The following is a 14,549-nucleotide window of genomic DNA, read 5'->3' on the forward strand; positions in this document are numbered from 1 at the left end:
TTTTGCATGAGTTTCAAACCCAGAATCACATTTGTTGATGCAAAATGCACATCTGTGATGCAATCATTTTGATTTTGTCCAAATGTTTTTGAAGAAAATCTGCAAGAATAACACTTTCAGAAACATCTCCCCAAGTTTCAGTCTCATTGACCAAGTTCTTTTTGAGATATAAGTTTTTGACCAAAAATGAACATTTTTCCACCTAATTTGCATATCACTCATGAAATCATAGTATGCTTAGTATTTCTTTGTCTATACACCCACAGATGCATCCCTGTTAAATTTCAGCCCAATCTGCTGAGTAGTTTTGGAATTATAGCGTTTTGACCAAAAAGACACATTTTTAGCCCTAATTTGCATATTACTGAGGGAATCATCATGTCATGAACAAATCTTAATTTACTCACCCCTAAGAATGTCCCCACCAAATTTCATGCCAATCTGCCTTGTAGTTTTGGAGTTTAAGTTTTTTGACCAAAAATCACATTTTTTGACCCAAAACCCATATCTGTGATACTATCATTTTCATTTGAACAATTTCCCAACTAGATACCAGAAGTAACATGACCACCAAATATCAAAGCCATCGGTCCAGCAGTTTTTGACTTTAAGTTGTTTACACACACACACACACATACAGACAGACAGACACTTTGCCATCCCTATAGCACTACTGAACCTCAGTTCAGTTGTGCTAAAAATCACTCTTGTTCATCATCACTTGAGTCAAGGTTCAGGTTAAGAGCCTTGAACTTCCTTGCTTGCTCTCTATCTCTTTCTGCAAATAAAGAAGTAAAATTTTAGGCAGTCATGTTTTGTTGATTTTAAATCATAGGTGTTTTCTCAGACTCCAGCATGTGAGTCAAAATTAAGTCATTTATACATGTAAACTGCCAGATACTGAAAAAAGATAAAATTATTACCAATATTTTTAACTGTTACAGCATATCTTCATGGCTGACAAGGTAAAAATTAAATGTTTCTATGTCAAACACTTCACGAGACCTTCAATTATAGTTTCAATAGTAAAACATGAATTTCCTGAAAGCAGGGACAACATTTTGGAGGCTGGTTTCAACACACTTCCTCTTTCACAGTTACAACTTACAAAGTAACAAGTCAACTGATTGGAAAAATATATATGCACCATAAAGAAATGAGTATTTTGAAGTCAGGCTGACATCTGTGATCTTGATTTAGTTCACTGAGGTCATGAATATTTGATATGACACTATAATTGTACCTTTTTGCTTTTCTGCCCTCTTTTTTCAACCCCCATCCCGGTCGCTGGCATACTTCAGCCAGTTCTTGATGGCTGCCTCACAGTCAGCCTCCTTTACATTAGACTGTTTGGCTGCATCTGGAATGGCAAATGTTGCATGAGATTTCGATTCATTACTGATTTTTTTTTTTTTTTATTTCTTTGATCCCTGGCTAGTGCCACTTTTTTGAGACATATCATAATTTGGATGGTATAATTTTTATGAATATCACTCTAAAAGCTTTTGTCAAATTATTTGGCACCATGAGAGAATATAGAAGTCCATCACTTGTGCCTCTTACAATCCTGGGGTTAATTAGGATTATTTATAATGTACTGCATTACTCTGGTATACTCATTTCATTACCTTGGTTAATAAACTAATAAAGTAAAACTGAATATCAATGTGAGCAGCACTGTGAAAAATAAATAATAATACAGAATTCGCCTTGCAGAGACATTATCCCTCTGTTAGGATACATGCAAAATCTTAATTGAGAAATTACCTTTGATAATTGTTGCAATACTCAGTTGTGAAAGGGCATGATTTTTTAGTTTCCCTTTTCCCAGCCAGTTGTAGATCGTGGATAATGATTGAGAGAACATGGCCACCATTATCCTCTCCACCACATCCTTGGAAGAAACACCTCCCAAGGTACTGAGATGGCGTACCTGGAATATATAATTGAAAGAGTGTACAGGAAACATAAGTAGCAGAAGACTTTAACCATGTTATCATAACATTGCAGGGTTAAGTTTTATGTTGGAAATACCCCAGTATATAATTTTTTTTCATTTATTTGTTGATTTATATATTTATTTTTATAGCAGTACGGTGATAAAGAGGTCCATTCATTTATTCAAAAAATGCAAGACAATATATATATATATATATATATATATATAAAAATATATATACTTAATTTAGTCCCAGACAAGAGGGGGGGGGCCCGGGGGGTTTAGGGCTGGGGTAAAAGATAAGCCGACATAAACTATTTTGAATGTGAATGGTTCAACCGACTTTAGGACGTCCTCGGTGTTTGACTTCAGCATAGAAGCACTGAATACGCACACACAACCCATTCTGTATCATTCAATTTCTACGTCCCTAAAGTAACCCCTTCCTACCATACCCTACGGTGTTGTCCACTCCAAAGGGCACTTTCATGAACATCGATATTAACCCTTTGCTTCCTGTACAGCTTAGAGGGTATAAGACCCCCTAGTGCCTGGATTTTTTTAGAAAAACAATGCCAATATGCATTGATAAATGTTAAATTGCTCTAATTTTGTTTCTATGGTAACTAGTTTAGACAGTGTATGGTAAGTATGTTACAAATCATCAACATTTTATAACAATGTATCAATATTTGAATTTTGCTACTTTTATGCAAATTTTATGCAAATTATCAGCTCTAAGGATACCTGCTTACCTCTGTCCCTACTATTCTTTACTGATTTTTTAATTAAATAAAGCTAATTTACTCACCACTAGTGTCTTTATTTATCCCCCTTATATGACTGACTATTCTGACTAGGTTTTTTTTCTTTTTCTAGCTAGTTCCCTTCCAGCACAAGCAGGATCATCATAAGAATAGTCCTTCATGTAGTGATAACGATGAAAGCATGGGACAGGACACATCCTAACTTTGCACACAGAACAAATGTACTTGGTGTCTTTTCTCTGTTTGTGTACTTGGCACTTCGATGAAGTGTCTAAAATTCCTGGTGCATGTTGCAATTGATGATTAAATCTGGCATCCTCACTTTGAGTAATGCTCTTCCTACCCGGCCTCTTCACAAAAGAGCGACCACCAATAAGCTCTTCACACAGTTGCCCTCTGAACTGACGAAGGGTTGGTGGCTTATTGGGGTTGGCTTTCTTGTTTAAAATGTAAGCATTGACAATGCATACTTCTAAGATGTACCAAAAGATCTGCATGTACCAAGTCAGCCCCTTCATATGCCGTTTGTAGGTGGACAAGCGTTGGTCAGCTAGATCAACGCCTCCCATGTACTTGTTGTATCTTTCAACAACTACTGGGCGTTGAACTAGCTGACGTTCCCATGTGCCACGGACCTTGACAGCTCTGATGATGGGTGTACTGTCATCACTTATAGGTAAGGTAGTTAGAGTATTCACTACCCTAGAATCTCTCCAAGCTGTTGCAGTTAGTCTGCCTTTCTGCCAGTGTACAAACTCTCCACGAGTAAGACGCTTAACTACTGTGCTAGTGGGTTTCATTTCTGTGGGTAGTCCCTGTCTGTTTGGCCTAACAGTTCCACAAGCTAGTATTTTTTTACCTTGAAGCTTGGTAAACAGTGCTGGACTAGTATAGTAATTATCACAGTACACTTCGTGTCCTTTGTTGTAATATGGACGGGTTAGATTCATGACTACACTTTCTGTTACAGAGCCCTCACTAACTTGTAGTTCTTTCCCTTGGTAAACTTTCAAGTTCAACACATACCCGGAAGTTGACTCTGCTAGGTTGAATACCTTTATTCCCCACTTAGTAGGTTTGTTTTTGATGTATTGTTTGAATCCCAGCCGACCTTTAAATTTAATCATACTTTCATCCAAGGCTAGCTGTCTCTCCGGTGAATACATAGCTCTAAATCTCAGCAATATTCTGTCAACTACAGGTCGTATTTTACCAAGCCGGTCATACATAGGGTCATTCCGGTCTGTCACTAATGTTTCGTTGTTGACAAAATGCAAATAACGAAGTATCTGGCAATACAGTAGACGGGGCATGTGTCTTCCGAAAGCTGGGGTTTGAGTTAACCAGTTTTGAGACCAATATTCTCGAAATGACCCTTTCTTATCGACTAACCCCATCGCGAGAGTAAGCCCAAGAAATACTTCGAACTGATCGGTAGTTATATCAACCCATTCAGACCTTCTGTTTTCAAGGTCACTACGTTTCTGACTAGCGTAACGGTTGGTCTCGGTTACGATGTCGCTAATCAACTCTGGGGTGAATAAACATTCGAACACTTCTCTAGCTGATTTACCTGACAAATCTTCCTTTATTTCGGGAGTTTCAGTGAAATCAAAGTTACCCTGTTCATCAAATTCACGAGACCATTCAACGTCGCTGTCATTTCCGCTACTAGAACTGTCGAGGTCAGAGTTCGTGTCACTATCTTGATTGTTTATATTTCCGAGTTCTAAGTCCGATCCTATTTCGTCGTCGCTATCCCTATGTAATCGTAGCCTGGCTAAAGGAACGTCATCCTCTATATCTGACTCTGTAAAACCTTCAAAATCTGACTCTGAATCTGATGGTGAGAGAAAAATGTCCGCTACTCTATTCCATGATCTAAGTTCGTCGTCAGCTGACGCCATTTTAAAAGTTCCGGGGTGAAAATTTACATCAAAGTTCAAAACACCCGCTCAAGCTTCCATGTTTGGCGGTAGATCACCGATAAATTACATATCATTATAAAGCTGACGTCAGTCCCTAGCTAATTGAATTGGTTATACCCCCCTATAAGAGAAAATGACGCCAATTCACGTGTCAAAGGTTATGTAGGGTTAGGGACCTTATAAATACGTATTTATACGTATACGGTCTCTATGGGAAGTGATCGAGCGTACGGATAAAGACGCCCTCGGGCGGCAAAGGGTTAAGTATGTGTTCTTTTCGACTGTTCTCCCTGGTCGTCTTGATCTATTCTGTATAATTTGTTCATTATTTTCTTCACTTGAGTTTCTAAGTTTATTAAAATGGCCCTGGTTTACAAAGTTCAACCTTCTTGAGCAACAAATGTAGGAATGGTAGAAAGAGAGAGAATATGGCTTGTTTGATGGTTTGAGTGGAGTGAGAGCACTTTGGCTTTGGATCAAAAGCCTTACCACCTTTCGTGTATGAACCCGAACTAACTCCAAGCCGTGATTTGTTTTGGCTTAACAGATTAATCCTTATTTCGGCCCTGGGCCACTTTGGTTTTGAGTGTGAACGAGGTATAAGTAAAAAACAAAAACCCAGAGTACGACTACGTTCACACTCAAATCCAAAAGTGGCCCAGGGCCGACATAAGGATTAGCCTGATAAGCCAAAAAATGTTACGACTCGACTTACATTCATGAAAGGTTTTTGCGTTTGACCCGACCTAACATTCCAAAGTCATAGCACCCTCATTCCAACGTAATGGCGGCCGTCGGACAACCACAAGCAAGGTTGTTCTCTCTTTCTTTTATTCTTACGCTTTTTACACTCAAGAAGGTCGAACTCTGTTAAACAGGTCATTGAATACATGGTATTTTTTTAATTATTTCATAAATACAGCCATATTCTCCACAGTGTGACGTAATACAGGACAAAAAGAAACACCCGTATACCCCTGTTCTACAGGAACTACTTTGAGAGTGCATATATTTCGCCGGGATATTTCGTAATACATGTACTCAAATCACTGCCGGTACAGTGTAGTTTATGTTTTTCTTGCAAAAAGTGGCATGTCGGCAATATTTTATTTAGATTGGGTAGAACATTATCAATGTTATAAAATTTTATTGAGTCTAGAAGTGCATATGACATTCGTTTCGGCTGCCGGATTCAGTTGACGGTACGGAACCCAGCTGACGCAGTGACAGCACTGCACTGTAAAGTTCTGATATGCGCTGTCCTTTAGATGTCAATATCTAATAATTTAGACCGAGAGTAATGATTCTACGAACTATCAATGTAAATATCTCAAGAAATTTTCTTGTGACGTACTTGCGATGATTTGTTTGTAATCAAAACATCGGAAGTCAGAGACCAAACGAAAAGTGAGCAGCTGTATCAGCGCGAGACGGTCAGGTCATCACACTAATTTGCATATGACCTCATAATGTTTTTGTTTTTTCGCTGACACAAATATAGTTCGATAAAACATCCCAATTATAATTTGTGATCTAGTTTCAAAAAAATATTGTTATATTTATCGCTTTGTTTATGAGATAAATATATAATCCCATGGTACCCACGTTAGTGTTACGTCATAATTCTACTCGTAGGATGGGCAGACTTTTATAAATTCTCGCCTACTGCTCGAGTTTATATCAGTCCGCCCATCCTAATCGTAGAATTATGACGTAACACTAACTTGGATATCATGGGATTATATATAAATAGGTGTGCAAATACTGGGTTGATTTTACCTGTTTCCTGACACCTTGAACAGCTTTTGTTTTTTTCTTTCCTCCAAGTCTTTCCTACCGTCTTCATCGTCACCCCCATCACTGGAGTCGTGATCACTGGGAAAATGCTTTGGTCATTTACGCCTGTTGAAACAAAAGTTTTGTATGTGAAAAGTAAATTATCATTCACTAGGCTTGCGAAATCTGGATAAGATGAGGTCTTGTGGTGCAGGATGCCTATGTATTTGATTTTAAAAAAAGGCCAACCCAACTTTTCATTAGTAGAAATGTGTAGAGGACATTTTTCAAGGATTTTTTTTTTCATGCTTGCATCGATCTCTTTTATTTACTGGATCTATGATTCAACAAAGAAATCAAATTGACATGGCCCTAGTCAACACTTCATTTCAATTATTGTATATGATGCTCAACCTGTGCATCATTTTGTTTTCCCCTATGGGCATCACCTAATAATACTGTAACAATGTACACATGTTGGTTGACTGACACTGAGAGCAATACGGTACGTTTGTTCCCTCAGGACTAGCCAGTCACACCAAAACAGTCTCGTTTCCTCCGAGGGCATAGCCCAAGGGGAAACAAGACTGTTTTGGTGTGACTGGCTAGTCCTGAGGGGAACAAACATACAACGTTGCATGAATAATGTCAGTCGACATGTGTTTTATAACACACCAAACAAGAATCAGAAGTTTCGCTGCCAATACTGGTTGCGGCTGCAGACAAGAAAGCCATTGTTTACAAACAATTGTTGGGCTATGCAAATGTCGTCTGCATGCACACGCATGAGATGACGTTGTTACCAGGCAACAACCGATGGTCATGTTTCCCTTGGGGAACATTACCACATACTTTTTGACTGGTACGTCATTGATCGTGGAACAGCGCGATATGATTCTGATCACGTGGTGTGTCATTGACCAATAGCAATGCATATTAGATATGATCATGAGGTCTGGATAGGATGACATCTTGTGTTATAAGATAAGTTGTAGACTGCCTAAGATTCCTATGTTTGTGATAAGGCCCAGCTAAAAATTCATGATTGACATTTTTTGTACAATACATAAAGTTGGCTTTACAGCTCTATACCTCCGTCATTGGTCCTCTTCAGAGGTGGCAAGGTCACTGAGGCCATCTTCTGCCTTTTTACAGGCCTTGCGTGCCCGCTCAAAGCTCTCTATATTGACAGGAAAGATACATATCATGTCTCAAAGAAGTCACAAAAAGGGTACTTCAGGAATATATTTCATAAATGTATATTATCAGTCTAAGAGTAAAATCTCCACACCAATTAAGATATGTCTCTTTCCTAATTTTTAGGGTTTTAATGTTTTCTCACATTATTGATTTAAAGATAACTTCTAACAGATAAAATGACAGAATAATCTTGGGATGGTCCAGTCATTGTCAGAGGGAGCACAGAAGACACCATCAACTTGAGAATAAACAGTTAGTTACTGCTGTCCTTCAGATGATTAAATACATAGCTAGTAATACATCCTTTACCTCTAACTCTAAATGTTCCAAATTTCAATAAAATACTGCAACTACTTATAACACACACCAACCTGTTTCTTTTAAGAGCTGCACGTCATAGCTTTCCCAGCCTGGTTGGGAGGGTTCCAAGTTCATGATCATATTGGTAAACTTCAGGCCTTTGTGTGGTGGCCACCAACACTGTTTGAGGTCCTTGCCATAAAGCCAGGATCTTGGCACAACATCAACTGTGTTGTCAGTTGGAAAAAGGACGACTGCGTCGGATAAGAATGAATAACAAAGATAAACCAATGTGACCATGGCTTTTGTCTTACCTTGGAGGAATTATACTGACAGTATAATTCCTTCAAGGTCTTACACTATCCATTACTGATAATACTTCAACAGCAAACACAGGCAAAGAGTTGGGTTATCAGCCACTGCACAAACCACAGGGGCCATAGCGAGCATGTAATCGATCGATCGATCGATTGATTCATTATTTGGTCGAATGATTGATTGATTGTTTTTTCCTTCTATCCCTGGCTACTTTTCGGGCTACAGATGGTGTAGCCGATAATGACATGCAAATCATATGCAAGTCTACCAAGTTCCAACTCCCTAATGTGGAGTTATGAACCTGTATCACCCATGTTGTCTCTCAGCACACAGTCTCTATACAGAGGGACTGTGCTCAGCAGAACTACTTCTGAAACATTGAATGGGTCAATCAGAACAAGTTACTGCCTTCTAGCCCAAGGCCTAACTTGGTAACTAAGTAAGTTGGTAACTTGGAATGGGCCACCTTCTACCTTAGATTAGAGATCAAACCCTAACTTGGTAACTAAGTAAGTTGGTAACTTGGAATGGGCCACCTTCTACCTTAGAGATCAAACCCTAACTTGGTAACTAAGTAAGTTGGTAACTTGGAATGGGCCACCTTCTACCTTAGATTAGAGATCAAACCCTAACTTGGTAACTAAGTAAGTTGGTAACTTGGAATGGGCCACCTTCTACCTTAGAGATCAAACCCTAACTTGGTAACTAAGTAAGTTGGTAACTTGGAATAGGCCATGGCACCCCTACCTTAGATGCCAAGCCCTAACTTGGTAACTCCAGAAGTAAGTTGATAACTTGGAATGGGCCACCCCCTACCTTACAGCCCACGCAGTAAGTTCATCATACCCCCCCCCCCCCATGATTTTTTTCTTTTTTTCGTGTACCCTATTTTCGTGTCGGCTACACTGTCTATATGCCTACTTTTCTCTCTTTCAACTGTATCTTTACTATATAAACAAAGACACCTTGTCAATTGTTCTCTTCTTATCTAAATTAAAACACCCCTAATCCCATGATCGGTTACAGTGAAAATGTTCATTATGCCTAATCTTTTGGCAGATAACACCCTATACAAACAATCAATCATGCATAAACTAGTATCATATACTAGTTGAAAGAGAGAAAAGTAGCCAGGGAGAGAAGGAAAAAATAATCAATCAATCATTCGACCAAATAATCAATCAATCAATCGATTACATGCTCGCTGTCCCCTGTGCACAAACTTTACTATTAGCTCCAGTAGCGGACTGCTAATCCTGCACATCTCAAACACTGAGCATGAAAGAAGGGTTATACTTCCATGAACTTAGTCAACATTTTGACAGTTAATAAAGGGCATAATTAGAGTTATCTAGTGGAATACACAATGTATATACATCTATCAATGTTCTCATGACTAAGTTACTAACTGTTCCCATGACTATACAATAGACATGTATGGAGTACAGGAATTCTGTAGATTTAAAATGTAATGTTGCCTAGGAGAAAACAAACTTTTCCTCTCTGACTGAACTTGGTGGAGTTGTGAGGAACACATACTAGTATAGAATGGTTATGCATAAAGTTTGAATCATGCAGCATTTACAATAAACCCAGGATGAATTTATACCAGTACCTCATAAATATGGTACAACATAATAGCGCGAGATCTATATATTTTGGAACCAGTGTCTGAAAATTAATGTTTCAATGTATGTGCAATTATTGCAGGAAATTTGTCTTGCTTGTAGAACAGATGCATGTAACTGAATCAGATATATATCACACACAAAAACAAACTGCAATGTCAAATTGCAGATCCAGAAAATATAGCCTGGTACTAGCGGTAGCCTGAATCCATCACACACAAAAACAAACTGCAATGTCAAATTGCAGATCCAGAAAATATAGCCCAGTAGCCTGAATCCATATTACATTAATCAACAGACAGAGGAAGTGACTACATACACTCTCAAACCACTATAAACCACTAGTCTGAGATACAGCGTGTCTTTTTTGGATCTATAAATCCCAAACTCAGTTTATATTGGGTAAAACAGGGTACAAAATTGTCAGCACAAAGACTATTAAATTCAACTATCATTGGGAAATTTCAGGAATATCCACAGAGTACATTTTTTATCTAAACACAAATTATCATTATTTTTATGCCGATGCACCTATTTGTAGGTAAAAATAATGATGTAAGATAAAAAAATGTAACTGTTTTTGTTAATTTGAGATGGGATTGACCAAAATGAAATTTACCTTTCTTTTTAGGAACAATAATATTTTTGTGTAAAAACTCTGATTGTCATATGCACTATGTATGTGCCGACTCTGCAACTCAGACCTTGTTTGGTTCTTGCTACATGTGTACATCTGTATCACTGGGCAGTGTGCATACTTTGTACAAACACAAAACACATATAATATTGTGTCACTGTTTTGTATACTACATAACAATGAGCATGCATGCTTATTGGTTGAAAGAGTGGAAAGGCCAGAGGTCAACTTTAGCATAATTCTGCTGAAGTTGTACCACATACAACAACTGGTAAAAGTACGGTGCCACACATTGATACATAGTTTTAGCCAAGTTTTCACTTATTTTCACATTGGCATGTAGCAAGTTACCTAGCTATAGCAGCCTTTGCAAAGGAGATCTCTTTTCTGCCATTTTTGGTGTAATTTTAACCGAAGATGATCTCATGTCTACGTCTACTGATGGTTCCACAATAGTGGTTTCTCTGTTTGACCATGGCTGATATTACTTCCATGATCTGATCAACTTTTGGTCAAAATCAAGTTCACTGGAACAACAAAGGTAAGAGTGACAATTTTTATCATTATTCTTGACATGTGGCAGATTGTGCTAGGGCTATATTTCTAGTTCAAGTACTGTTTTTTGAAACTTTTCAAACTCTTTAATATATGCAGCAAATCCATGCATTTCTTCAATAGTGACTAAATACTTGGTGGTAGAACTGATTCCAAACTTTCCATATGTGACCCCAGTATGTCTGTGATGTTACAAATGTTTATTAAGATCTTGGCATTGCCATGTGTTGTTTCAGGATATTTTGAATAGACCATGGTAATTTATCCCAAAAACAGTGGAGAGGTCTACTAGCTATTGTCTATGTTTATCTTTAGATAGATGTTGTCACACATTGCCTGAATAGACAATGAGATACTTATTACTTCAGTGCATCTTTTGTCCTTGCAACTTGACTGTACAAGAGAAACAAAAGAAAAGGTGTAAAATACTAAATATGCATTTTATAGTTGAGAAGACAGACAGAACAGCTGTTACTGGTATCTTTCTTGATGCTGTAATGAACCCGTTTTTCCATGAGTCCCAGCTGACTTGAGATCCTCATGTAAATATTAGATAAACAATTAGGTTGTTTGCTGAAAACAAATCTTTTAGTATGACCATATCGAAATCACACTTGTAAATTTTATCCATTATCAGATACTCATCTGGTTGATCAATACATTTGATGCAATTGTTGTAATGTTCAATAACAAACTTTTTACACCATTCATTTTTTGTAATTTTTGCAGTCACTGAGTTACAAACACAGACTTAGTCAAATTGTTTTGCATTGATTTTCCAAATAGGAAGCAATGATAAAAATGTTTTATAAATGAAAAATCCAATATAAATGCCCGGTCCTCATTCATATGGCCACTTTTAATTAATTGACCATTTATTTGAATATTCATTATGAAGACTTGGGGTTTCAAATGATATTCTTGAGTTAGAATTGAAATCAATCCAGGATTACTTACAGTGCTACAAAACTTTATTGCAATAAATTAATGAATTGAAGCAGTTCATCAATTGTCATTTTTACCTTTGCTCCTAACATGGCAGTATTACTTCAATGCTCATACATATGAAATCTTACGTATCACTACAAACACCATTTATTTGTAGAGATGCTGTAACTTATATAGCTTATATATCTGCTAAGACAGTGCTCTATACCGCAGTGGCAGAGCGCAATAGTTTTGGTAGTACTGGAACTCTTTCTTGGTTGTAACTCGGAGTTTCACGCATAGTGCGTGATGATAGTGTTGTCTGATGATCGCACTATGCGTGAAACTCCGAGTTACAACCAAGAAAGAGTTCCAGTACTACCAAAACTATATATATATATTTATATATATGTATATAATGAAATGAACCAGTACATCTATGAAACTGAGTAATCCCATTTTTCACATGAATATTTCAATACTTCAATAATCTGAAGAGAGTATCATCCCTCCCCTTCTTACCAATCATTTAGTGTTAATGTAGTTAGCATATTGAGATATCAGCACTGGCTCTAAATACATGTCCTATCAATTTATTTAATAACATACCCTTCAAGAGTCAAACATCATGTGGAGGAAGCTCAAAGCTATCCGTAACGTTATAACACAACAACACAAGTCAGATGCATCTTTAAAATATTTGTATTCTTATGGATATTCTTTGGCCTTCAACAGAAGTAAAATAACCTTTAAAGATTTTTAAGTTTTAACCAATCATTTCCTTTACTGCAGTTGAAGAAGCAAAATGAGAAAGAGAGAAAATCCACTGAAGAGTTTTAAGCACAGTTGCACTGATATGATGTCGGAGAAGAAACCATGGTGTGTGTAATTAAGAACCCATGAGTTCAGTCATTTATCCAAGACTTGAAATGGAAAATCTAATCAAGAGCAATATGAAGAGCACAACTTTTGGAAAGAGATCACAGGACTATTAGTCTAGAAGAACATTGGAGGAACATTACTCCCTCCCTGTGGATATTCAGTCATCATAATGGATATAATTCTTAATTAGTAAATTAATTATTAAAAACTGGAATTTACTAATATTCAATTTTCAGCATTAGTAAATTTTACATAAGAATATAAAAGAAAATGTCAAATGTTGGCATATTTTTACAGAGTTTGCTGTTTTACTAATAAATTTTAAAACCCAGAGAAAACCCAGCAAATCTCTTGATTTATCACACTAAAGTGACCGGTGGTTTATGGAACCTTCCCATATATATCATGGCATTTGGAGGATAGCCTTTTTGTGGAAAAAAAACCCAACCTCTCCCCTACCCCTCCAAATAAAATAAAATAAATACAGGATCCACCATACTAATAAATAATGATTGTCCCCTTATAGTTTTAACAACAACCACACTCAATGATTACTTGACCCCATACTGCCCACACACAGGTATGCAAAATATACAACATAAATTGTTCCATTACACATATTTATACCACCAATCATACATATACTTCAAGTACAAAAACTTCACAAGTGCAAAAAACATACATTTTTCTGAACACCAGTCGTTCAGGTGCAAACGTCCATGCCTTCACATCGAAAATGCCATGTTATGTTATTGTTCCGAGTATAGAATTGCAGCTCACAATCTGGTGCAAATGATGGCAACAATGTTACATTTGTATGACGTAAAGGATCGCGCGGAAACAAAATTTAAACACGAGGAGGGTGAATGGAAAAGACACGGTTATTTCGTGTCCATTTCCATGGTGACCCCAATACGCGTTCCGAGACAGCGGGATCACATACAATCGGCTCTGTAAGACGAACGCATGAAGTTATACCTTACCCAATCACATAGAAATTTAGTTTATTGTATTGGTATTACTATTTGGTATGTTTTTGTTTCGTGATAATTGAAAATATTTATGAAAAAGGCATTAATATTGTGTATTGTACGCTACTGATCACAGTGCGATCATTCTCGCGCCCATGCTATCAAATGTGCACGTTGAACTATACATACCATGTTTCGCAATTTCTGTCGTCTTATTTAACAATCTAGACAATAAAACATATTCATGGTCATTTTGACAGTAATTATGTAAGATAAATATACTCACCAAGATGAAAACAAATCCTAAAACGCTTAGTAAACGAGATGACGAGTTGGCGGCAGTCAACCAGAAGACACTTCTTATCTTGAGGGCGTGCTATACATTCGCATCGTAACAATCACGTGATCACCCAGTCGACAGCGCAGGTTTGTAGCTCCATGATATAGTTGAGCTGACGGTGGCATTCGGCAAGTTAAAACGATTGTTTTAGTCGTTATTCTTGTGAAATAAAGCCTCATTGATGCTTCCCAAGTACGGCAAGTATTGAAAAATGACAACACAACGCATTTTATATGCTTTCAATTATCAACGTCATGCATGTGCCGACGTCGGGAAAACGTTGACACACCGACCCAATATTCACACATTCATATCGTGACAATCACGTGAGCACCAAGTCGCAGGGTGTGTTGCATGGTTCAGCCAACGTTGGCCCGACGG

The 14,549-nt window shown here is 37.4% G+C and overlaps 1 protein-coding gene across 1 annotated transcript; it reads right to left on the reverse strand.

Moving 5' to 3' along the window:
• Positions 1-1,243: 1,243 nt before the first annotated feature.
• On the reverse strand, positions 1,244-14,261 carry LOC144450198 (uncharacterized). The gene is made up of 6 exons (XM_078140783.1): positions 14,115-14,261; positions 7,982-8,164; positions 7,503-7,590; positions 6,414-6,536; positions 1,768-1,933; positions 1,244-1,360 (listed from the first exon to the last, which is right to left on the reverse strand). The coding sequence occupies exons 3-6, from the start codon at positions 7,546-7,548 to the stop codon at positions 1,342-1,344; spliced, it is 354 nt and encodes a 117-aa protein (XP_077996909.1). The 5' UTR covers positions 7,549-7,590; positions 7,982-8,164; positions 14,115-14,261; the 3' UTR covers positions 1,244-1,341.
• Between the last annotated feature and the right edge of the window lie 288 nt (positions 14,262-14,549).

This window comes from Glandiceps talaboti, chromosome 19 (assembly GCF_964340395.1).
Source record: "Glandiceps talaboti chromosome 19, keGlaTala1.1, whole genome shotgun sequence".
NCBI classification, from domain to species: Eukaryota; Metazoa; Hemichordata; class Enteropneusta; family Spengelidae; genus Glandiceps; species Glandiceps talaboti.